At 33.1% G+C, this 23545-nt stretch overlaps 1 protein-coding gene across 1 annotated transcript; it reads left to right on the top strand.

The window, feature by feature from the left end:
• Positions 1-1267: 1267 nt before the first annotated feature.
• On the top strand, positions 1268-18671 carry ALX1 (ALX homeobox 1). The gene is made up of 3 exons (XM_042948332.1): positions 1268-1618; positions 4634-4762; positions 18076-18671. Exons 1-3 carry the CDS (start codon positions 1268-1270, stop codon positions 18394-18396), a joined length of 801 nt encoding a protein of 266 aa, XP_042804266.1. The 3' UTR covers positions 18397-18671.
• Positions 18672-23545: the final 4874 nt, after the last annotated feature.

Raw genomic sequence — 23545 nt, forward strand, 5'->3', positions numbered from 1 at the left:
CCTGTCTTTCTCCTGAGATGCCCTCAGCCTCACGACTGCTTCCCCTCCCCCCTCCCTAATTACCGAAGTTCCCTATTTCATTCTGCTCAAGAAGACAAAACCGTATTGTTAATCAGTCATGGTTCTTCTTTATATCTACTTTTACATCACATCTTTTACATAAAGCATATTAGGCATTTAAGTTATATAGTGATTAAAGTTCAAGACATTTGTGTAATGATTAGAGCAGTTGCTAAGATACATTACGAGAAAATTTAAAAACAGACAAAAACGAAAAAAAGTGTGACAATTCATTGGAAATTATTGTTCTGGCTGGGTTCACTTTTTTTTTTTTTTTTTTTTTTTTTTTAGTTTTTCCAGTTTCATTATATGCACCCATTGGATTTGGGTGTGTGTGTCACCATATGATGTATTTTTGTTTTATATCATACAGCAAGCATGCAACCAAAGCTGGAGGGAAATCACTGAAGTTAAAACACCTCTAAACAGACTGGGAGATGACATCTTTTGTAATCTTTTCATAGATGTTTTGATTTCTCTGCTTTAGGGAAAAAAATAAAGCTTTCTGTCTTATAACATATTTCATGCACGAAACATAAATATCACATATTTAGAACCACCAAATGAGCTTTTACACTAAAGTCTACTTAAATCTTAGGCTGTTCTATAGGAAGCACTTCCAGAAACTGATATGAAGTTCATTTTTTAATTTAGTAGGTCACTTTTTGAAAAAAAAAAAAGATTAAAAAGCAGAAATGAGTATAAGTCAAAATATTCAAAGCATAGTGGAGACAATACCATATCTTAAATCTATAGTGTGTACATTTTGTGTGGAGCAGAAAGTAAGTTGGGAAGAGTCTGGATTTGTGTTTACAGATATTCCTTAAAATTGAAATATCTTTCTTGAGCCATGTAAGTAGCTTGATTTTGTCTGCTGTGAATAAATTCATACATGATTTACATTAAATTTGGTTCACTTTTCAAAAATTGTGCTCATTATTTTTTTAATCTAGAGCATCTTTTAATTTGATCACCTTAATGTGATTATAAATTATGTGCATAAACATTACATTATTCCTGTAAAATAGAACTGTAAATCTGGCAAATAATGAGTTCCATGTACACATTTTTAAATGGCCTTAACCCTGCCCAAAGTGGATTAATAATTGTGCACAGTGGGATGACTGAATTAATACTGGCACAAGAAATCATTAACAGACTGCTTTCCTGATGCTCTAAATTCTTTCAACGTAATTTCTTCACCGAAATGTTCCACAAGCCTGAGAATTGTTGTTTTCCCCCTCTGGGTACAGTGAACTATGGCATCACCAAAGGCGAAGGACAGCCTCTTCATCCCGAGCTAAACAGAGCTATGGACAACTGTAACAGTCTCCGAATGTCTCCCGTGAAGGGGATGCCAGAAAAGGGAGAACTAGATGAACTTGGGGATAAATGTGACAGCAACGTATCCAGCAGCAAGAAGCGGAGACACAGAACCACCTTCACCAGCCTGCAGCTCGAGGAGCTGGAGAAGGTCTTTCAGAAAACCCATTACCCGGATGTATACGTCAGAGAACAGCTTGCTCTGAGGACTGAGCTCACGGAGGCCAGAGTCCAGGTAGGAGCCAAATGAAGGGCGTGGGTGTGCGTGTTGGGGGCCGGTGTGTGGAGATACTGTTAGAATAATTCAGTGGTTGCATTTTGCCAAAAGGAAGAAACTGATCCTCTAACTAAAGACTAGAACCATGTACTATAGGCATGTAGGTCTACTAAAATGTCTTTTTCCTTGCAAAGGATTTAATCATTCACACAAATACATAAAAGAACATTGGACTGATTACATAGATATACAAATTAACGATTATTTAAAAAGAAGGGAATTTCACAAATAAATCTGATTAAAAAAATTTTTTTTAAAGTGCAAAAAACCCAGAATCATAGCTATCTATTTACTAATACATTTGTTTTATTTTATTTTATTTTTCTATTTCATCAGCCATTAAGGTTCTTTTTAGGTTATGTACCAGGTGTTGGTAAGTTATTTGTGCAATGTCCCATTAATCTGTAATGTTATTGAGGTTGGAGTTATAATAAATCAAAGAGAAAATGAAACAATCTCACAAATTCTTGACTGTTATATATACCGTAACTTATTTTCACTATGCATAAAGATCATATAGCTCTCTTACAATTTTTCTAGATCCTGTAGTTACCAATAGTGCCGTTCCATTTTAATTTTTGAATGTAGATAGCTTACATCCCTTTTGCAGAGGCAATAGGAATAAGGATCTTGAAATGATATTAAAATATATACTCAATTACATTTATAAGTTACATTCAAATTATCAAATTGGATGGTCCAATATACTAAACTTTTAAAATCATTTGAAAAAGGAAAGTTATACTAGGTAAAGTTCTATTTCTTAGACATATTTTTATTTTTACTAGAGTTGGTATGCTTAAACTATATTTTATTACATCTCAAGTAACATCAATTTCAGGGAATGGCCTGTTTCTTTGTTTTTACTACGCTAAATGGGAAAATACTGAATTTTGCAGTTCCCATAATATGTAAGAATAGACTAATAAATAAAATAGTGAGAAATTTTGTTCTGGAAGAGAGAAGAGTAAGAGTTCTTCTGAAGATTAAGCCATTGTAAGGCTTTACATCATTAAGATCACCATCTGGGGGTGCGGTATACCAAGCAGCAGGATTTTTCTTTAGTTTGTGGAGACAAATAGCTACTTTATCGTAGTTCAGGAAGTAAAGATACAGAAAGGTGATGCTAATGAAGAATTTTAGAATTGTCAAGTATTAACACTAGTCCCACGTGTGTGGGTTTTTTTTTTTTTTTAGTTTGTCTTGTATTTATATATTTAAATTAGTTCTACTTGTAACCATAAAAAAAAAAATATGTTTATAGAGTGATCAGCTGGGCACAATGGATGTTTTCTCCTTAACGTTTCCTCAACTCCTGATTAATTTTTGTCTAGAAACATGCACAGAGAGCCAACCTGAACCTAATTTACTCAGGTTTTCTCTTTCCTGCTTTTCATATCAGAGTGGTAATTCACACCTATTTTAAGGAGATTATAAAGACCTTTTTCTCAGTGAAAAACCGAAAAACAAAACAAACAAACAAACAAACAAAAACCATTCAATACTAAATTCCTTTAGTTTGCTCCTGGTGCCTCTGGAGACAGCAAGAAAATGTTTTGTTTTGTTGTTGATGTTGTTTTGAGCCCTGGGCACTGTGTGTAATACATCTTTCCCATCAATGTCCCAAGAAACCACACTGAACAGATAGCTCTCATTGCCTTCTTTTAATTGCTGGAAACTATAAAGTCCCACCTTAAATTCTCAATACGTGCTTACACATATTAAATTGAAGGTTAATATGTTTCTATAAATGTGATGGTAAAGATATAGAAGATCACAACTGAATATGAAAAAAGCAAAAATTTCAAGTAAATTTTAACAATTTGCATTTTCACATTTGACTTCCAGCTTCTTTTCTGTTTTTTGTATTCTGGATACAGTTTTGTAAAGACTGAAGAGCTTCTTGACAGCTGCTCGTGAAATGTCTACTCAGAAATATCAAATGATGCATACTGAATATAATTTTCTGTCTTTCTTTAATTCATTAAAATATTAAAGTGAAGATTCTGGAGAGCTCCAAGTGTGAATTAGTGATTATTTAACCCTCTGAAGGAGGTGGTTGTTATGATAAATATCATTAATACATAATTAGAGAAATTTGGATGACAGCTTCATGACCTTGTAGAGGCTGTACTAACTCATAGGCTTTCTTAATACTTGGTTATAACTTCCGTTGTTCCTTTATTGTCTATATTACCTGTAAGTCTTTTAAATTAGGGAAATGATTTTGAAGATTTCTGAGCATTTTCTGTAAGGGAAGATGAGTATTATAAGTGGTATAATTTATGTAATAAGCACCCTTGCATATTTTAGAACCAGAGTTCAATTTCAGATGGTTCCATTTACCTGTAGTCTTTTTTATGCTCAATATAGTATGTAATCTTAATATTTTCTGTTACTGAATAATCATGATATTTCTGCCATTGCCGTGTGTTTTGGATGTAATCTTTGTGTTTAAATTTTTCTAAGATTATCTAAGTATGGGTACAACCCAGAAAAGGCGTCACTTTGTGACATGTTTTAAACATAATTGTTTTGACAGACCCAGATATTAATTTGGTTATAGTTTGGCTGGGTTAATGTTATGTGCATAACCCCAAACTAGAAAGTTATGAATGTCTTCCATATTTGCAGCATTCTCTAAGAGGAACATTATCTATAATAATTTGGAGACATAAAGAGTCTTCAAAATCGTATAATCGAATTCCTTTTTATTTTCCAAAATGAAAAAAAAAAAGCCCAGAGCTGAGACATATTAAATAATTTTTAAAGTATTTCATCCCTTTCTATTAATTTATATTGCCTCTTATCAGGTTAAAATAAAAAGTAAAATTTGTGGATACTTTTCTGACATAAATTTCTTTATTAGTGATTTTGTTGACCTGGTTTGTGTCTTTCCAATTTATGTCTTTTAATGTCACCATTGCATTATCAAATATTTCTCAGCTGACATTCTACTTTTTAAAAAATTAGGTTTGGTTTCAAAATCGAAGGGCCAAGTGGAGAAAAAGAGAGCGTTATGGCCAAATACAACAAGCTAAAAGCCATTTTGCTGCCACCTATGATATATCAGTTTTGCCAAGGACTGACAGCTATCCACAGGTATGGTAAACTTCACAGAATACTGATCGAGAGAAACAGATGTGGTTTGTACATTCTTAAAAGGGCTATTATGATTGGCTTCATTATAGCTAATAGTCAAGAATGAAAATTTTAACCCCCAGAAGAGTTTTTGCGTGTTTTTAAGATTTTTATTAGACTGAAATATTTATTTTGTTATTTTCTTTCAGAGCCATTCATTCAAAACTATTTTAGGGTCTCTTCCTTATTGCAACCACTGAAGTAGCCTCACTCATGGTCTAAGGCTTTTAATTACTCTAGATTTTTAACTATTCACACTCACTTCCTTTGTTAACTTTTAAAAATAAATAAAGCGTTGCTTGGCATGCTGTCTCTGTGGCTAACGTTTTATGAACTATCCCATAACCTAGTGTCAAGTGTGGTCTATGAAACATTCCGTCCCATTTTAAAAAGATCTCTTTTCCTATGTTGTCTTTTCAGCTTTGAAGTTACTCATTGTTTCAAGGAAACATTTAGCCCTTTGTTACTTAAAGCATACATAGAATTAGTACTGGACATAATTTTAAAAATTTATCACATTAAAAAACACATCCATCCTTTTATAATGGGAGCTCTCATCTCATTTTAAAGAGTATTTAGACATTCATTTTCTTCTAATTTTTTCCATTTAACTTAGAAGGTTTTTTTTTTTCTTTTCTTTTCACACATATAATTAAGACAGTTTTTCCTAGTACTGAGTAATAGTATTCAGAACTGTATTTGATACATGATAAGGAACACTTGTATTCTAAGGAACAAGACATTTGTTATTTCATTCCTTACTGGTGAAGGATATGCATTGTTAGAGACCATTTTGGGTTTTTTTTAAGTTTTTTTTTTTTAAACGTTTATTTTTGAGAGACTAAGAGAGAGTGTGAGTGGGGGAGGGGCAGAGAAAGAGGGAGACACAGAATCTGAAGCAGGCTCCAGGCTCCCAGCTGTCAGCACAGAGCCTGATGCAGGGCTCCAACCCACGAACCGTGAGATCATGACCTGAGCTGAAGTCAGATGCTTAACTGACTGAGCCACCCAGGTGCCAGGAGAGCATTTTAAACACAAATACATGACATATATGCCGGTGGAATACTGTGATAGTTCAGTAACCGGTTCTTCGCAATCCCAGACTTACGGGTATTCATTCTCTTCATCTATAAATTCATACCTTGTGAGCATGAATTCATCCTTAAGTTTTGTGGGTCCTTGTATTCTGATGCCTTTTATGATTCTTAAAAACTTATTCGGAGACCTTCACTCTTCCACATAAATTCACCCAATTTATTAATGTAATATTATATGTGAGTAAAAGTCTTAGAGATCACCTAGTGCAATCTTTCTAAAAGTCTGAGACCCATGGGAGTTAAGGAATCCTTCCATGATTCTGTTCCTTCTAGGACAGTCTATAAAGGGCTGTTACCGTTAAGCCTTTCCACTGCAGTTTACTAGAAGACCAGCAATACCTTTTGAATAAATGTCCGTACCTGCCTTTAGAAGAACCTTGTTTTACTTACTCTTCAAAATTTATCTGAAAGTAGTTCCTTTATTTTTTTTTCTCCAGTTTAAAGCATGTGCATACTCCTACTTACCATCATAGGGCTAATGAACTTGTATTCACCAAATACTGCTGAGTATCCTAGTTGAGTTCTGAACAAAGTGCCATGAGGAAGTTTCCTTGGTTGGCTACAAACTCCATGAGAGCAGGCAGTACAGTGGTATCTTAGTTATTAACACACCATAGTCCTGACTCTACCAGGCATTGTTCTAAGCAGGTTGTATATATTAACTCATTTAATCCTTACAACAACTTTATGCAATAGGTGTTATTAATTATCCTCATTTATCGTATGAAGAAACAGAGGCACAGAGAGGTGAGGTTTTTACTCACTTTCACTAGTGGAGAAGCCCAGATTTGATCAGAGGCAATCTGGCTCCCAAGTGCAAGATCTTAACCCTCACAATAGACTGTTTCTCCCAATGACTATGTTTAAATGGTTGAATAATTAATAAATGAATACCAAAGGAGCATGAGGCTTAAGTTGCATTATTCAGGTCTGCAGTTTAGTTCAGGTGAGCAGACACTTTACTCAGAATAAGTGAAATAATGAAAATAATAGAGATAGCATATAGTTTATAAAATTTTGAACTTTCACTATGACGAATTTAGAAATAATAAAGTTACAAACTAGTGAACTCCTTTCAAATGGACTTTAGTCTTACTAAATCTGTTCGACAACACCTATGATATATATATGTATGTGTATGTATACATATTTTTTTGCAGCTTATTATTTTCATCTTCATTCCTTTCCTTGCAAACCCCATTTCAGTTTATGTGTTGTTGTTGTTGTTTTTCCCCCCACTTCTCTGTGCTTTGCTGGTGTTGCCTTATCCTTAACTTCCCTTTCTTCTTCTGCACAACATAGAACATTTAGAACAGTGCCTGGCACAAACGAAGCTCTTTGTAAGAGCTTAATATTATTTAATACACTTCGTCATGCTTTTTTTCTAGGATTGTCTTGCCATCATGTTATTGTGCCTCACAACTTTAGATGTTGTCAGTTAACAGAATGAGGTAAGTAGATCGAGTAGGAAGGGAGATGGTAAAATCACATTATACATTTGATAGTCTTTTTCACCCCCACAAAGAATCAATTAAAAATATCTCCTCACACATCATGGGAATTTTGCATGAATTCTCCCTGTGGTTTTTCTGTAATTTATGTCCATTGGTTATACCACCTCATAACTTAAGTATGGCAGCAAAGATATCACATGTTGAGGTTGTTTTGACAGTATAATTCATCAACAGTAATAAAAATCACTACTGTAAAATCCATAGTAATTTTTTATATTGAGAAGTCATTAAATGTTTGGTTGCCAAAAATACTGAAATCAAGTGTCTCTCACTCCCCATTGTGGGTATTGGATAAAGTCAAGAAAAGTCCATTTTAACTTAAATATGTGGTTGGCTTTCTTATTTTGCAAAAAATAATTACGCTAAGATCTTGTCTCTCAAGCTTTAGCCTGAAGGAATTTTTTTTTAAGTCATGTGTCTTAAAAATAGAACTTATAATCAGAAAAATAGGGACCAAAGTAGAACTCAACAATTCAATGCCATAAGGCACTGATCTTGGTTACTGTTTCTAACTATGGAAAAACATTATTAATTACCAAAAAGTTGGAAACAAGAAAACTGTTTTAGAAACAGGACAGAAATAAAAAATTAACAATTTGGCAGGAAAGCAAAAGCATTCACAGAAATACTTGAGAAAACAGAATTGGGTGAGAAAATTGTATCAGGTCTGCTCTGTGAGGATAATAATCTTGTCAACTATGGAGGTATCTATATGTATAACATATAATAGGTTTAGTTATGAATGCTAATTAACATTTTCTAAAGTGTTCTAAATACTTTGTTTCCATTCCTCCCATTACAAAATAGTAACAACCGCCCTGATAGTAAAAACAATACCTACCAATTGAGGGCTTATTTTAGGTCAGGCTTCTTTCTTACAGCTATTAGTTCATTAAATTGAAGTCCACGGGTTCAGAGCTCTTTATGCAACATTATCTCTGTGACCCATCACTCAGCAATGAAATAGTTCAATTTTGACCCTAAAGTACCAAATCACTTCAGAAAGCAAAAATGCTTTCATTTTTTTTAAATGTGTAAAGTAATGATATAAAGCAGTTTAAAACCGTAGACACTTTTCAGACTGTTTTCAGGTATTTTTCTTAATCTTGTCCATATTTGATAGCAAACAGAAGTGTGATACCAGTAGTATACTTTAAGGTAGTATGTTTTGATGTACTGTTTTTTTTAAAAGCCCTTTATTTGGGCTCACAATATCAGTTGTCATTTGGCAACACTATGAGTTAGTTAAATGAAAGTGCTTGACTACTTGATGTTCTCCAATATTTTAAATAGCAACCACATGCTGAACCTATTCCTTGTGCTATGCTGAATCTGTTCCCTCTGTGTTGAATTCCCTTCCCCTCACCTAGACTGTATTTCCTCCAGGAAACCTTCTCTCAATTCTCCTTCAATCAGCACATGACTTTCTCCCTGGCAAAGTGGTAGACTGTATACGGTCCACCCCATTTATAATATAAAGTATTTATATTTTAAAAAGATTATTCGGTACTTAACTTTGTATTACAACAGTATTAAGCAAATTATGTATACACTCAATAGATGTGAAAAAAAGTAGTTTCACTTCAATATTCTGGGGTACATTATGAACCCAAAATTAATCAATTCCCAGGAAAACAGCTGATTTCTGAATCTCTGCCATTAACCACCTCTGTGGTGTTAAGCAGTTAACTTCTCTGAGTCTCAATTTCTTCCTCTGTTGAACAGAATAGATTAAGAAGATTTTGCAGAATCCTTTCGGCTTAATTCTTTTTCTCCCAGAGTTACTCGTATTTAGGCAACAAATATATGCTAGGTACTGTTTTAGGCATGGAGGTTATATAAATTATCTAGACAAAATCTCTTGCTTTTTGGACAGATTACAAACTAGGTCATATTCATACCAAATTCTGCAGACACTTCCTGATGCAAACTATACCCAGCAGATCAAAAAGGCCTTTGTGTCTTTGAATGAAAAAAGCAAGCATCTATCAACAGTAGATTCTAATTTGCTTCTAATTCATTAACGCCAAAGCATTTCTTCAAATAATTATTTTGTTGAATAAAATATTTTGTCAAGGTATAAACATCTCTAGAGGATGATAGCCAGCCTTCATTCTTATAAGAAACCCTAGTTTCATGCCCTCAGGTTTGGCTCAGATCACATGTGCATTAACTTGATCATTTACTTGCTGGAAACTTTGGATACATTTCCTGACTTCCTTATCTTCAGATTTCTTTATTGGTGAAATGGAGGTATTGTTGGTGCTACAGCTGGTGGTGCGGATGATGATAAGGACCATTATCCTAATACTTTTTCTGTTAGTGAGAGGATTATATTAATTTCCTGTCTGTGTAACTAAATCATGGGACTTGAAAAGGGCTAAGGTGTTAATGTTTGACTATGAGCTTCACAGTCAGGTACTTGTGGGTCCATATCCTGCCTCTGCTACTTAACAGATTTTAGACCTTTGGCAAATGAATTAACCTCTAGGAATGTTTCTCCTCATTTATAAAATGGGTATAAATGTTCATATGATGTTTGTGAGGATTAAACATAATAGTTTCTGCAAAGTACTTAGGACATTGCCTAGTAAATGACAAGTGCTCTATAAATAGAAATAATTCTGTAATAGCCATTAGTCATTATGAATTCTACAGTAGAGATATAGCTAAGTGGTGTGAATGTTCTGTTATTGTAGCATTTAAACTAATCCAATTTTTTAGTAACTTTACTATTTGAGGATCTAGGGAAAGACCAAATTCAGTTATATGTACTTTCCTCTTTAAATTGGGACAACCAAATATGGTAACTTAAGGAATGTTTGAGTATATTCTTAATCCACCAAAATTATTTTCTCATGAAGAAAAATATTTTCATCAAAAATTTTAGAAGGTTTGAAATTTTTTCCCACCAAAATTTTCGATGTGGTTTTACTTAGTGGATAGTGAGAATCACAACTAATTCAATGTTTACCTAATATCCAAGGGGACCCGTGCAGTACCTTGCTTTCTGTTGTTTAATTGATGACTTTATAAATATATGCCACTTGGAGTTAGAATATACCAGAAGTGGGATTCAAGTTATAAATAACTGGTAGTCATTGGAGTAATTTAAAACACCGATTAAAGCTGTACAACATTTCTAGTTTAACAAAGTCTGTTTCAAATGTTGTAATCATGCAGTTTTTTTAAAGGAAATGTTAAAGTTTCTATAAGCTAGTGATTGCGAAAATACTGTTCACTCCCCCCTTCTTCCATCATCAGTGCTTTCTGTTTTTTCCCCAAACATTTGAAAAAAGTAAATAACCAAAAATCTTTTTTAAATGTTCAAAATATAGCTATATTTGATGCATTGTATAATAAATATTCTCATATCTATGTAACAACCAGTGAAATGGTCCCATAGTGATACAGTGAGGCTTCCCTTATGAGGGATGGAGGGGTAAAATATTAACATCATTAGGTTAGCAAGTCATATCGATATAAAATTGATGATTTAATTAAATGTATAAAAATATGTACATGTTGTATATAAATTTGTATGAAGAATATTTCATATATATGTATAAGTGTATATTTAACTTAAGTTCTGTGTAGCATAAAGGCAGGTCTTCTCAGCATCATTTAAATGAATATGCAGCTCGACACAAACGGAATAATTTTTATTTTGTTGAAAACACAAACACTTTTTTCTTCAGAGATGAAAAAAATTACCCTGCAAAAGAAGCAAAGTGCATTCAAGTCTTAGATTATGACTATAGACATACTTTTTGAAAAACGTGATATTCAATTTAACATGACTTAATGACTTTAAACACTAAGAATTACTTAGCTGATTGTTTTTTTGTGGTTTTTTGTTTGTTTGCTTTTAATAGGCAATTGGTGTTAAAACATTGAATTTATCTGAATTGGTCATAAGTATTTTATATTTTGAGAGGAAAGAACAAATTAATTAATTGAATAGATTTCCAAAATAAATAATTAGAAAAAATGTAAAAATAAATTATTGAAGAGTGCCATTGCTGTTTATACATATAAAAACTACTTTGCGGGTGATAGAGAAGGACCGGGGGAAAATTAAACCTGGGAAATCTGTGGGTTAAAACCTGTAGTAGACATTGTTATTGTTAGTGTGAACCTACGCTATATAGTTTAATACAGAATTTTATGCTTGCCATATTTATTAAGCCTCATGTTTGTGTGTTTTTTTAATTCTAAATCAAGGAGCATTAAATAAAAAAAATTACACAAACTCACAGTTGATTTAAAATCACAAAAATAAAATTCCGACTTTGTGGTTAACACATATACAAGATGAAAATAATGGATAAATTTAGTCAGCATTTTAACAATAAATTCAAAGCTCGTATATGACACCAAGTGGTAATCTCTAAGTTTCAAAATATTTTGCGCAAATTAAAACATTTGCATATTTGATTCATGTTTTAAGTTATTAATTCACAAGGAAAACTTGATTTATATTTTAATCTTTGTTTCTTATAATTGTGGATTTTGCTTTAATTGGGAAATTGTGTCATTAAAAATGAATCAAGCACCATCAACAATGGCTGTCATGCATGTATTAAAATACATGAAAAATAGTGTTACAAACAATGGAAATGTGACTTTAATGGAAAGTCACTCTTACTTGTCCTAAATCCCTATACACATTTCTAAGATGGAATTTTATTTAAAAAATCAAAGTAGTAGTCAATACTTAACGTATGACCCTTTCTGATAAATAATTACTAATCACTTTAGCATAATGATGCTATATGTTGAAAAGATGTATTTTTGAAATTTTTGAAATGTAAATTGATTTTTTTAAATTAATAATTATATATTATCTGAAATTTTGTATGTGAAAATTACACCTAATAAGTAGGCACTGATGAAAATGTACCCTTATTTCTATCTTAGGTAGTATCTAAACATGCTCAGATTAATGCTTTTCCCTTCATAATTAATTTCAATTGAGATTTCCGCCCCCTCTCTCCCCCCAGATGGACAAAGTATCAGTGTTTGAGACTTATTCACTTTTTCTCTGATAGCAAGTGAGGCTTACTCACTGGCAGTAAATTCACTATTTATAAAAACGTTTATACTCTTTCTCCCTGCCAGGAACTTACTGATGTGGTGACTATTGATGTAGTTACTATAAAAGTTAATGGGACCCTGAAATTAGTCAACAGCTAAAGTATCCACAAGTTGCTAAGCAAGTTATTAATATTATATCACCTTAATTTTAAAGGAAGTGATATACTACTAGTAAGGAATATAATGGCCTCTTAAAAAATTAAACTGCTTTTGCAAAATGTGATGTTGGCATTTTTTAAGAGACCATATAAAAAATCTGGTAAATTAAATTATATAAGTGCTAATGTGGTAATAAATATATATAGTAGCATTGAATAATATATAAAGTGGTCAGTAAATGTAAACATTCTGTCAAAAAGGAATAACCAAAATCAACTTTTGGATTTTAATGCAAAAAGTTATTGTTTAAACATTATTACACACATAACTTTGTGAATCCCTGATTTATATCTTTTTAAAGCAACCTTTAACTCCCACAGGGAAGTGTGTAGGCATATGATGGGAGGGCATGAGGGTAGCATGGTGTGTGTGTGTGTGTGTGTGTGTGTTTGTGTGTGTGTGTGTGTGTGTGTGTGTGTACATATGGACGTCAGGGCCAGGTAAGAACAGTCTATATATAGAGGAAGAGTAAGGTTAAATAAACTTGCTTTGGTAGAAAAATATTAGTTTTATAGTGCTTTAAAATTAAGGAACGGTTGTTACTCATTTGTTTTCACGTTATATACTAAATTCTGTAGGGTAGTGTCTTCTAAATAGCACAAACATTAGGATATAGAATATATAATGCTGTCATGAAACTATTTGATGTTTTTTATACATCGTGATACTTTGCAACTAACAGAAAGACTAACAGACTTGCATTGTTTAACATTCTTTAAAAGTACATAGTGTTGCTTACTGCAGTAAAGATCAGCAAATATATTAAAAATATACACCAGGTTTAGTTATACTAAATTTTTCTTAGTAGTTTTGATTTTACAAAGAATATATTTGTATCAAGTTTCTAAGGTAAAGGTAAATGAGATTTATAATTTTTATCCATTGTTTACCATATACTTCAAGTCATGATGAATATATATCCACAGTGAAGAATTGTGTGTGTGTGTGTGTGTGTGTGTGTGTAAAATACACATATATATTGACTCATTCCTACGTGTTACTTTTAATTCCTCAGAAGGAAAATGAGTGTTAAATGAATTTGATTTCTGTTTGGAAAGAATCAGACAAAAAAACCAGCTTTCCTCCAAAACTCAAAGCATGGAATAATTAAGTGTTAACTTTTTATTTGATTAGAAAAACATTAAGGAGCAAATGTTCAAAGTAGAGTATAGTTAAGTCAGCTGAACTTCCATTCATGCTAATGGGAGGCTGTTGGCTACGTTCCCTGGACAATGCTTTGAACGTACCCCTAGAACTTTTTAAAATGTTGTGAAGCACATTAAAGCATGGAATGTTTTTTAGATTTTCTACTCCTTTTAGACAGAATAAAGAAGAAAAAATGTAAAGGCAGGCAGACTTTTTTTTTTCTTTTTTTTGGCACATGGGAAAGAAGGATGTGGACATTATTTAATAATGGTGTTCCTGGTTGTGAGTCTCTTGAATGTTATACAGTTAGAAGCCCATTAAAACACCCCCAAATTTATCTGATACTGGACATTGCCATTGTAGATGTCTTAGAAATAGTTCAAAAATGAAAAGTAGTGATCCTATTCAGAAAAACATTCTTTCATTTCAAAATTTAACAACAAATACAATATTTCTTTTAATGAGTCAGCAAGGTTTTTTGTGGCTTCTCTGTTGACAACAGTTTTAGACAAAATGACTTGTACATTCCAGCACATAGTTCTAAAATGACCACTTATATAGGGTGGCAGAGGGATGGAGGGGCCATAGACTGAGCCCGCCTTTAGAGCACTAGATTTCTTAAACTGTAAGCTCTAACAGCTTTGTTCTTTGATCAAATACTGCCTTTGGGGAAGCTTAAGAAAAGAGATTTGTGTCATAATTGCCTAAGATATTTGAAGATTTTCATGTGTAAGAAGGATGCTGCTTATTCTGTATCATTTTAAAGAACAGAAATAGAATCAATAGACAGAGGAAGATAACAGCTCACTTTTTTACAGAACTCTCCAAAAGGGAATGAAACATTTTTAAACAGGTGAGCTTCTTATCACAGGAACCAAACATAGTTGAAAATTTACAAGGGCTTCAGTAGTGTCTCCTAATCCCAGGTGATTTTCAGAATTCATGTATTATTGTCATTATTTTAATACAGATCCCATAAACCACACCCCACGCTTGATGAATTAGAATCCTCAAGATATATCTGTAATGAAGAATAAGTATTTAGTAGGAAAATAAAACAACCTAGGGAAATACAGTCAACAGGGTCTGGGGATGAAATTTTCACAATAATTGTCAAGATTATACAGAATGGTGATTATAGAGCTCAAATCATGAAACAAATTTAGATATACAGTATTAGCATAAATTGTCCATAAAATTTCCATTACACCTCCAAGATGGATCAGTTCAAATTTCATATTCTTAAAGATTTTAAAGTCCTCTAAAAAATTGTATTAAGTGCTTATCATATATTGTGTTAGGCTGAAGGATGAGAAAAGGGTTACGAGCAAACATCGGGGATTTTGCTTTCAGAGAATAGAATCTATGAATACCCCAAAAGTTGGGATTATGAATGTGTAAATAAGCAACTTCAACCTATAAGACTAGTTTTTATATCATTGTAGCATTTCTTAAGATTTCCTGGGTTCATATTTTACCTCCACAATTGGAGTTACATGTCTTGGGTAAGGTTATTAAACTCTCTGTTCTGTTTTATGTTTTACAAAATGGGGATACTAAAAACAAGGAAACATCTTTTAGTGTATTGAAATGATTAGAAGTCTTCACAGTGCATTTAATACCATGTCCGACATGGTAATTAATTAATAACCATTAGCTATCATGAGCATGATTTTGATTGTCGTCATCAGATGTTTAATCATCCAGAGGGAATGCTTCAGAGGAAGCAAAGTCTCAATTCACTGGGGATATTGTCTTTTATGCTTTGCATCGAACTTTCGATATCAAAACCAACGAAAACCCTAAAGTCAAATGAAGACATGCCAGAAATTTTTAAATGAAACAAAGATATGGGAGTGGAGGAGATACAGATCAAGGAAGTAGGACACATCAGTAAAAATGTGCGACAGTATTACTACCCATGGGAATACCTGGGTATCTTTTCAAATCCAACTAAAATATTGCTGTAGTAACTTGCTTCACCAATCTATTCTGTTCAGAAAACATTTCTTTCTATATGCTAGAAATTCTTTCACCAAAAGTAACACATTTAACTTGCTAGATCATGTCTAGGTAAGAAGTTTTGATCAAAGTAAAAATATTTGTCCAGGTCATCAAAAGTGGAAAATTTATTTTCAATTTACAGGTAGATTAATGTGAATTATTTTAGGCATAGAAAACTTCTTAAATTTACATTCATAGATTACTTTCCTTGCCTTTACTGTCCTAATTTTCCTTTTTTTTATACCTACTTAGTAAATATGTTTCTATGCATTTGGAATATGAATAGATGGTTTTAATAGTAGATTTCAGCAATACTATGTGTAAATTGAGGAATCTTTTAACAAACTTAAAATGTAAAGTCTTTCTCTACCACTATTTTGCCTTTCATTTATTTTTTTCAAAAATAAGCAAGCAAGTTCACTTTCATTTCCTGAAAGCCCTTTTGTCAGACATGTGACTGTGGTTTTTGCAGTGTAGCACAATGTTTGATTGAATGTCAGAGGAAAATCACCCAGATCAAGTTAGAAGAGCTAGGTTGACAGAGTAATGACATTAACAGTCCTTCTTGTTGGTCTGAGATACATAACTCAGCAATCAGTGGCACCAATCATTATATTTTGGCTAAAGTGGGATTCATTTAGTAGAATCAGCCAGAATTAAAACAACATAGCCCACAACGACTTAAAGATTAATAGAATGTGCAAATCATTGTATATATATTTAGACATGTCTCACAGATTTAATATATTTATATAAATACACATATACATATTCATATAAATATAAATATACATACACATATTTATATAAATATACATATTTATATAAATGTATATACGTATTATATAAATATACATATATATTTATATGTATATATCTTGAGTAACAGAGTAACATCTCTACCAGTTTAATGTAGAAGATTCATTTACATTTTACGCTATTAATTGAAAATGAGTTGTCTTAAAAAGTACGATTTAAGCATGGGTGTGTGAGACTACATCAGGCCTATATGTAGTAGCCTGGAATTTTTATGTAAAAGTAAATATAATAAAACATAATTTGTGTATATGTTAAAGAGAATCGATGATTCTATTCTAATTGTCATGATTTTAAAAAAGGAAACCGGATGTGATAAACATGGTATCTATTGTAATAACATAGCAAAAGGCATACAGGTTTTAAATTTCATCTTCTAAGGCGCAAACTCTGTCCCATGTTCTACCATTCAACATTTTCCCCCAGCTCCTGCTGTTTGTCAGGATTTTTCTCTGTGCTTCTCAGTAATGCATGTGATCACTTTTTTTTTCCCTGCCTTGTTTAAATAGCTGGTCTAAGACACCTCCTAATACAAATTTCATTTAGTGTTTCCTTTACATGCTAGTAACTTTAGATAAATTTGTATTTGTTGTTTCCTATATAGATTTAATAAGAAATGTGAATTTCCTGGGTTCAAATGACAACCTAGTTTTCAATCTTATGTAAAATGTTATATATAGTACTTTATACTCATAGGATATTTTTGCTAATACTAGCACATTTTTCTCAGTTTTGCTTTTATGATTTGGTAATGCTCATGTGTTTGAATTTTAAATTATTTTACATGTCATAATTCCATTGCAACCTGACCATATCACCTGTAAATCATAGAACAAATGTTTAAAATATGTATAGTTTGCTCAGATTCACAGAGCTATGTATTTGAGGCTCTAGGAAATAAAAATCAATGAATGGGTAAACATTTCTGATAATGAATTTGATTAAAAGTCTCTACAGAGTAAATAGCCTAATATCAGGAATGGTTTCCAACAAAAACTGTCACACTGAGTCTAACTATGGAACATTAAAAACTGCGATTGTGTCATTTTGCTTAGATGAAGACTATATTTAAACTTAAAGCCGTATTTTAAACTGCTTTTCCAAACACATGAATTTGTCATGAATCATGACTAACTCGTCTAGATTTCATATTCAAATCATGACTATAAAAAGAATACTCAAGAGATTGACATGTTTTGAGAGTATTTTGTGTGGTCAAGTGTGTGGGTTTTGGTGATCTATTACAGTATAACAAACTGGAAGAATCTTTCAAGTAATTATTTTTTAGTAATCCCTTTATGTACTCAGAATATAATGACAGACCACCCAATGGGAGCAAACAATGAATTGTTGACAAAATTTAGTAAACACTGTTTAACAAATGTAAGGGGACAAAAGTGAGAATGCGTAAATGTAATATTTGTTGTTTTATATATTCCAGATTCAGAACAATTTGTGGGCAGGAAATGCGAGTGGCGGTTCTGTGGTTACTTCAGGCATGTTACCACGTGACACTTCCTCGTGTATGACACCTTATTCTCACTCGCCTCGGACAGATTCCAGTTACACAGGGTTTTCACACCACCAGAACCAGTTCAGCCACGTGCCCCTCAACAATTTTTTCACTGACTCTCTTCTGACTGGGGCTACCAATGGACATGCATTTGAAACAAAGCCAGAATTCGAAAGGAGGTCTTCCAGTATTGCAGTCCTTCGAATGAAAGCCAAGGAGCACACTGCCAATATTTCATGGGCCATGTAACATACAGTACTCTTTTATTTTTCTTTTAATGGCAAAGTAAAACATTCTATTTCTCATATTTAAAGGATACCACAATAAGCTGCTGTGTGTGGAATTGCTAAAGGTCAAGATATACAGTGAGACCAGCTTAAATGAATAGTCGTTATTATTTAACATTAAAATCTAAGAATGAACCTCTGGGAAGACTAAATAGATTTACCATCCATCAGTCTCCACAAACGCTGTTTTAGTAGTAACATTTTTTTTTTTTCTATTGTACAAGTCGATGAAATACGATCATGCAACTTCTTAAAAGAATAAATGTATTAAACAAATTCCTCTGTTATAGATTGATTTATGTCAGTTCTGAATAACAAGAAATCCCTTGTAAAATAATACCTGATAAAGGAGGAAATGCACTGGGGAACAGGTCCAGATACCAAAGCTGTCAGGTAGATATTGAAGCAGCATGTTTCGGGGAGTTCACTGTTATTTCTCCCTCTCTGGCTGCAAGACACAATGGCATAGCCCCTGTTGCTGAGAATTTATCTTCAGGTCTCAAAGGTTTTTTGCCTATGGATGTTTTAGTGAATTTCCATTCCGTGAAATAGCACTCTCCTACAATGACCAGCATTTGCATGAAATATTTGGGCATAGTTTCCTGAAACCATGTGGCTAAAGGTGATAACTGAAATATTCCAGTGTGATTTAAAATCTAGTCAGGAGAGTAGTTTCTATAAATGCCATCTTTTACATGAAAAAGCACCGATTCAGCAGAAAAGCCAACACCGACTCACCTCACCGATTTAGTATTAACACACTAGAAAAAAAAGTAAGTTACAAAACCTCCTGCTTTTAAGCTAAAATTGTGTCGATTACACTGTACACACAAACATCTAATAAATACACGAAAAGAAGGATTTTTGACGTGTAACATTATGCTTTATTATATTATGAAACATTTTCAGTTAAAAGAGCAGCAAATCTGAATTTATATTTATTTCATAGGCTTATGCCAGTGCACATGTGTGCGTGTTTGTTTTTTGATATATAAGCTGTAAGCATTTTTTGCTACTGTGGTTTTGCATAGGGAATTAAAATGTCAGAAGGCTCTCTAAAATTTCTGGTGGAAAAGAAAAGAAAAATACTTTGCATCTGGAAAATTGCTAACCCCTTTGATTTACTTCTCCTCCCTTTCCCCTGTCACATTCCAAGCTTTTTCAGATGAGTGAAATGTCAACCTCCTTAAAATACTCTTAATTCATAAAGGCAAAGTAAATTAATTGAAATGAAGATGGCTCCCATGGCTTGGATCACAGCAAGGTCTGCTCTCTGTATGCTCTTAGAATCTTCCCTGTGGCTCCTCCAGCCTTTAGGAGTATGCTTGGAAGCCGTAAAGGCTAAAGGACAGGAATAAGTGAATTTTAAAAATTAAATTTCAGAAAAAAGTACTTAAATCCAGTGTCTACTTCTCAGTGGGAAAATATTTACAGCAGTTAGACATCTTTTGTAATAAAAGTTTAAAATCAAGCAGATGATGAGTGATGTCCTAAACAAACATTCCTTGACTTCATAATAACTCTCTTCTTTATTTTGTGTGCTCTCTTTTTAGTGTTCTTCCCAGGACAAACTTGTTCAACTTTGGCCCTGAGAATTATGCTTACATGCAGGAGCTCTTGTTAAGGGATTGTTTAGGCAGCTGTTAAATATCCTTCATGTTTTAAAAGAGAATGACTTGTTTTAATATATTGATATGACTGGTCAATAGGAATTTGTGAACTAAAACAGAAAAGGAAAATGTAAGATTTTCTTTTTAAAAATTCCCAAATTGGGGGGCATGGGGGCTCAGTTGGTTAAGCAGCCAACTCTTGATTTTGGCTAAGGTCATGATCTCACAGTTCGTGAGATCAAGCCCCACGTCAAGCTCTGTGCTGGCAGCACGAAGACTTCTTGGGATTCTTTCCCCCTCCCTTCTGCCTCTCCCCCACTCGTGTGCACACACACACACACACACACTCTCAAAATAAATAAATTTTAATTTGTTTTGATGTTTACTTATTTTTGAGAGAGAGCAAGCAGGGGAGGGGCAGAGAGAGAGGGAGACACAGAATCTCAAGCAGGCTTCAGGCTCCTAGCTCACAGCACAGAACCCCAGGCGGTGCTCAAACCCATGAATCATGAGATCACGATCTGAGCTGAAATCAGATGCTTAACTGACTGAACCACCCAGGCACCCCATAAATAAATAAACTTTAAAAACAAATAAATACTCCCAAATTAGTAGAGTTTATGTTCATTTTCTTCTGCTTTCTTAATTGAAATTTTAATGTCCCTTGGCTAATACATTATATTTTTAAAATAAGGGACGAAACTCATTTTTGAATCCAGTTTGAATTTCACTTCATCCTTAAGTTTTCCTACTGGAGAACCTACCAGAAGGGAACCTAAGGGAAGAAGTGAAATTCAAACTTGATCATCTCCTAGTTTTCTCATTATATTGTAATAATTCATTGGAGCTTCTGTAACTCAACTTCTTTCAATTTTAACAACCTCTTTTTAATTGAAGTTCTATATCTGCAATGCTTTGTATAAATTTAATTTAATCAGCACATTCTTTTTTTTTTTTTTTTTTAATGCCTACAGTGTGTGAAGTACTTTCTGGGATAATAAAATAAATAATAGAACTATGGTTTTTGTTCTTGATGAGTTCACAATCTTCCTGGACAGACACACCCATAAAGTTTGTATCCTCAACCATGCCTCACAATTTATGATGGCAATAAGAATTGAATGCATTTTTTTGTGTTAACATTCTGACCTTTCCTTTTCATTGGCTGAATTTTATTACATATTTAAATTACCAAAATATAATAAAATGAACTTCTGATGTAATAGGATAAGATAAAGCTAAAACAAAGAATGCATAAAATGCACTTCCTGAATTTTCTCTTGCTGTTTCTGAACTTAGCTTAAACTAAGTTTCATATACTAGAATTCATATCACTTACAAAAATGTTGAACTTACTTGGGCGCCTGGGTGGCTCAGTCGGTTGAGTGTCGGACTTCAGCTCAAGTCATGATCTCACTGTCTGTGAGTTTGAGCCCTGCATTGGGCTTTGTGCTGACAGCTCAGAGCCCGGAGCCTGCTTCGGATTCTGTGTCTCCCCCTCTCTCTGCCCCTACCCTGCTCATGCTCTGTCTCTCTCTGTCTCAAAAATAAATAAAAACATTAAAAATTTTTTTTTAAATGTTGAGCTTACTTAAGAGAGGAAAAACTAAGGAGTTTATAATTTACTTTTGGGGGGGCTCAAATTATTGACAGTATAGAACACTGGGATTTTTGGTCCATTAAGTAGTTGATCCTCTTGGATGTTTGTTCCCATGACATTCCCATCCCCTATTTGCACCTTCTGCACATTGTTCTTGCACAGATGGTTTACAGGATGGTTCTTGTACTCTTTCTCCTGAGCAGTTTGGTTAAGGTTTGGTTTTCATGAGAGGAGATAAATTTAATGGACAATGAGGTAAGATTTGCTGTTTCTTTCATAAACATAAAATGAAATTTCAGAAAACAGTTTGTGGATTTTTGAAGATATGTAATTTACTTAAGAATATTAAATAGTGATTCTTTCTTATACAACTTCTTATGAAATCAGAAAAAGAAAGCCACTGTAAACTTTGCCCTCAGTCTTGACAATGTATCTCAAAAGAATCACAGAGTTACTTAACCTATATAACCTTGAGGAAACTCATGAAATTGAGTATACAAATTACTGGAGTGTATTAGTTTCATCATTTCAATAGGCTGTTGATTTTTTACCTCCAAGGAAAGGGAGGGAGGGGCATACCTATGCAGTGAATACAGTTCTTACAAAGATGATATGTTGTTTCCTTTTAGTGTCTTTACTTTCTTGTCTCAAATACTAGCTGCTTATTTGCATAGCACCTCCCTGTGTTTTATATAATGCTGTTTTCTATATAAGGTTGTAGTTTTAGTCTATCAGCAGCTAAACAATGCCTTGGCTAAAAGAGAAGTGGAAGGATCGACTATAATGTTTGTGTAAGCTCTTTGACAAAGTTAAATAATTTTCTAAACTTACCAGTGACCTTGCATTTGTTTTTCAATATTTAATTGAAATAGAATTATAAATGATGAGTAATGGTTAGATATAATTTTTAATAATTAATTTGGTAATTTTTTATTTGCTGCCAAATATTTTAGGAGAAATATAGAAATGATCTTATTTTTAAAATCCCAGTTGGGCTAACTTCTTTTTTTCTCTGATTGGAATATGCAGATATATTTTTATTATTTAAAACATAATTGCTAATTTTCAGCCACCTCTACTTTAAGAAATTAGGCATCTAAAATTTCAGCAGACATTATTTCCTTATAGCTATTCATATTTTGCATTGAAGAAGCTTTTTGTAAGGAAATCTATTTAATAAAATGCTACATTAAATAGTACTTTTGTTCTTAGCCTCAGAGTCTCCTTGCATATATTTTATACAAGCCGGGCAGTAATGTCACTAACAGTCCAAATGAAAACAAAACCAGAAATGAAATGCCTAGCAGTAGAGTCCTCACTGACGGCAGGAATCCTCAAAAACAGGTTAAATGTGATTCTGGTTTTCAGGGTATAGAAAATGCTAAAACAGGATTTTGTTTTGTTTTAATAACTCTCCTTTGTAAACGAACATATTGCCATTATTTATCCTAGAAATATATTACAAAAATGGTGAACAAGTCTTCAAGACATGGGCTAGCTAATTCTTCAGTTTTACTGCATAAAATAAGACAGGATTGAAAGAAGCTTTTTCTTTCCTTCCTAGCCTTAGAATTGTATATCACTATGCATTCTTTAAGTTCCAGGGGCAAATAAATGACTTCACTTGAGTATTTCATCATGACACTATTTTATAGCATGTCTGGCTTTAGAGACACTACTTACTGAAGTTTTTCATGCATCTTCACAAAATATACACTTGTAATATTTTCTTTACTTATTTACTCTAACATACACTTTAAAGACTTAAGAGAATAACTCAGAATAATCACCAGCATTGTCAAAACATGATAAGTTTAGTAGAAGGCAAAAGGAGCCCCCTACAGGCTGTTTATGCTGTCCAAAGGGTGGACGTGATTCAAACTCCCCAAATCACTAGAACA

Source organism: Panthera leo, chromosome B4 (assembly GCF_018350215.1).
Source record: "Panthera leo isolate Ple1 chromosome B4, P.leo_Ple1_pat1.1, whole genome shotgun sequence".
Taxonomy (NCBI): domain Eukaryota; kingdom Metazoa; phylum Chordata; class Mammalia; order Carnivora; family Felidae; genus Panthera; species Panthera leo.

Bases quoted from the DNA above. Each gene is read 5' to 3' on its own strand.
- ALX1 (XM_042948332.1), top strand. From the start codon at position 1,268: ATGTTCCACAAGCCTGAGAATTGTTGTTTTCCCCCTCTGGGTACAGTG. The intron at 1,619-4,633 runs GTAGGAGCCAAA...TTAAAAAATTAG, and splicing joins TCACGGAGGCCAGAGTCCAG to GTTTGGTTTCAAAATCGAAG. The intron at 4,763-18,075 runs GTATGGTAAACT...TATATATTCCAG, and splicing joins GGACTGACAGCTATCCACAG to ATTCAGAACAATTTGTGGGC.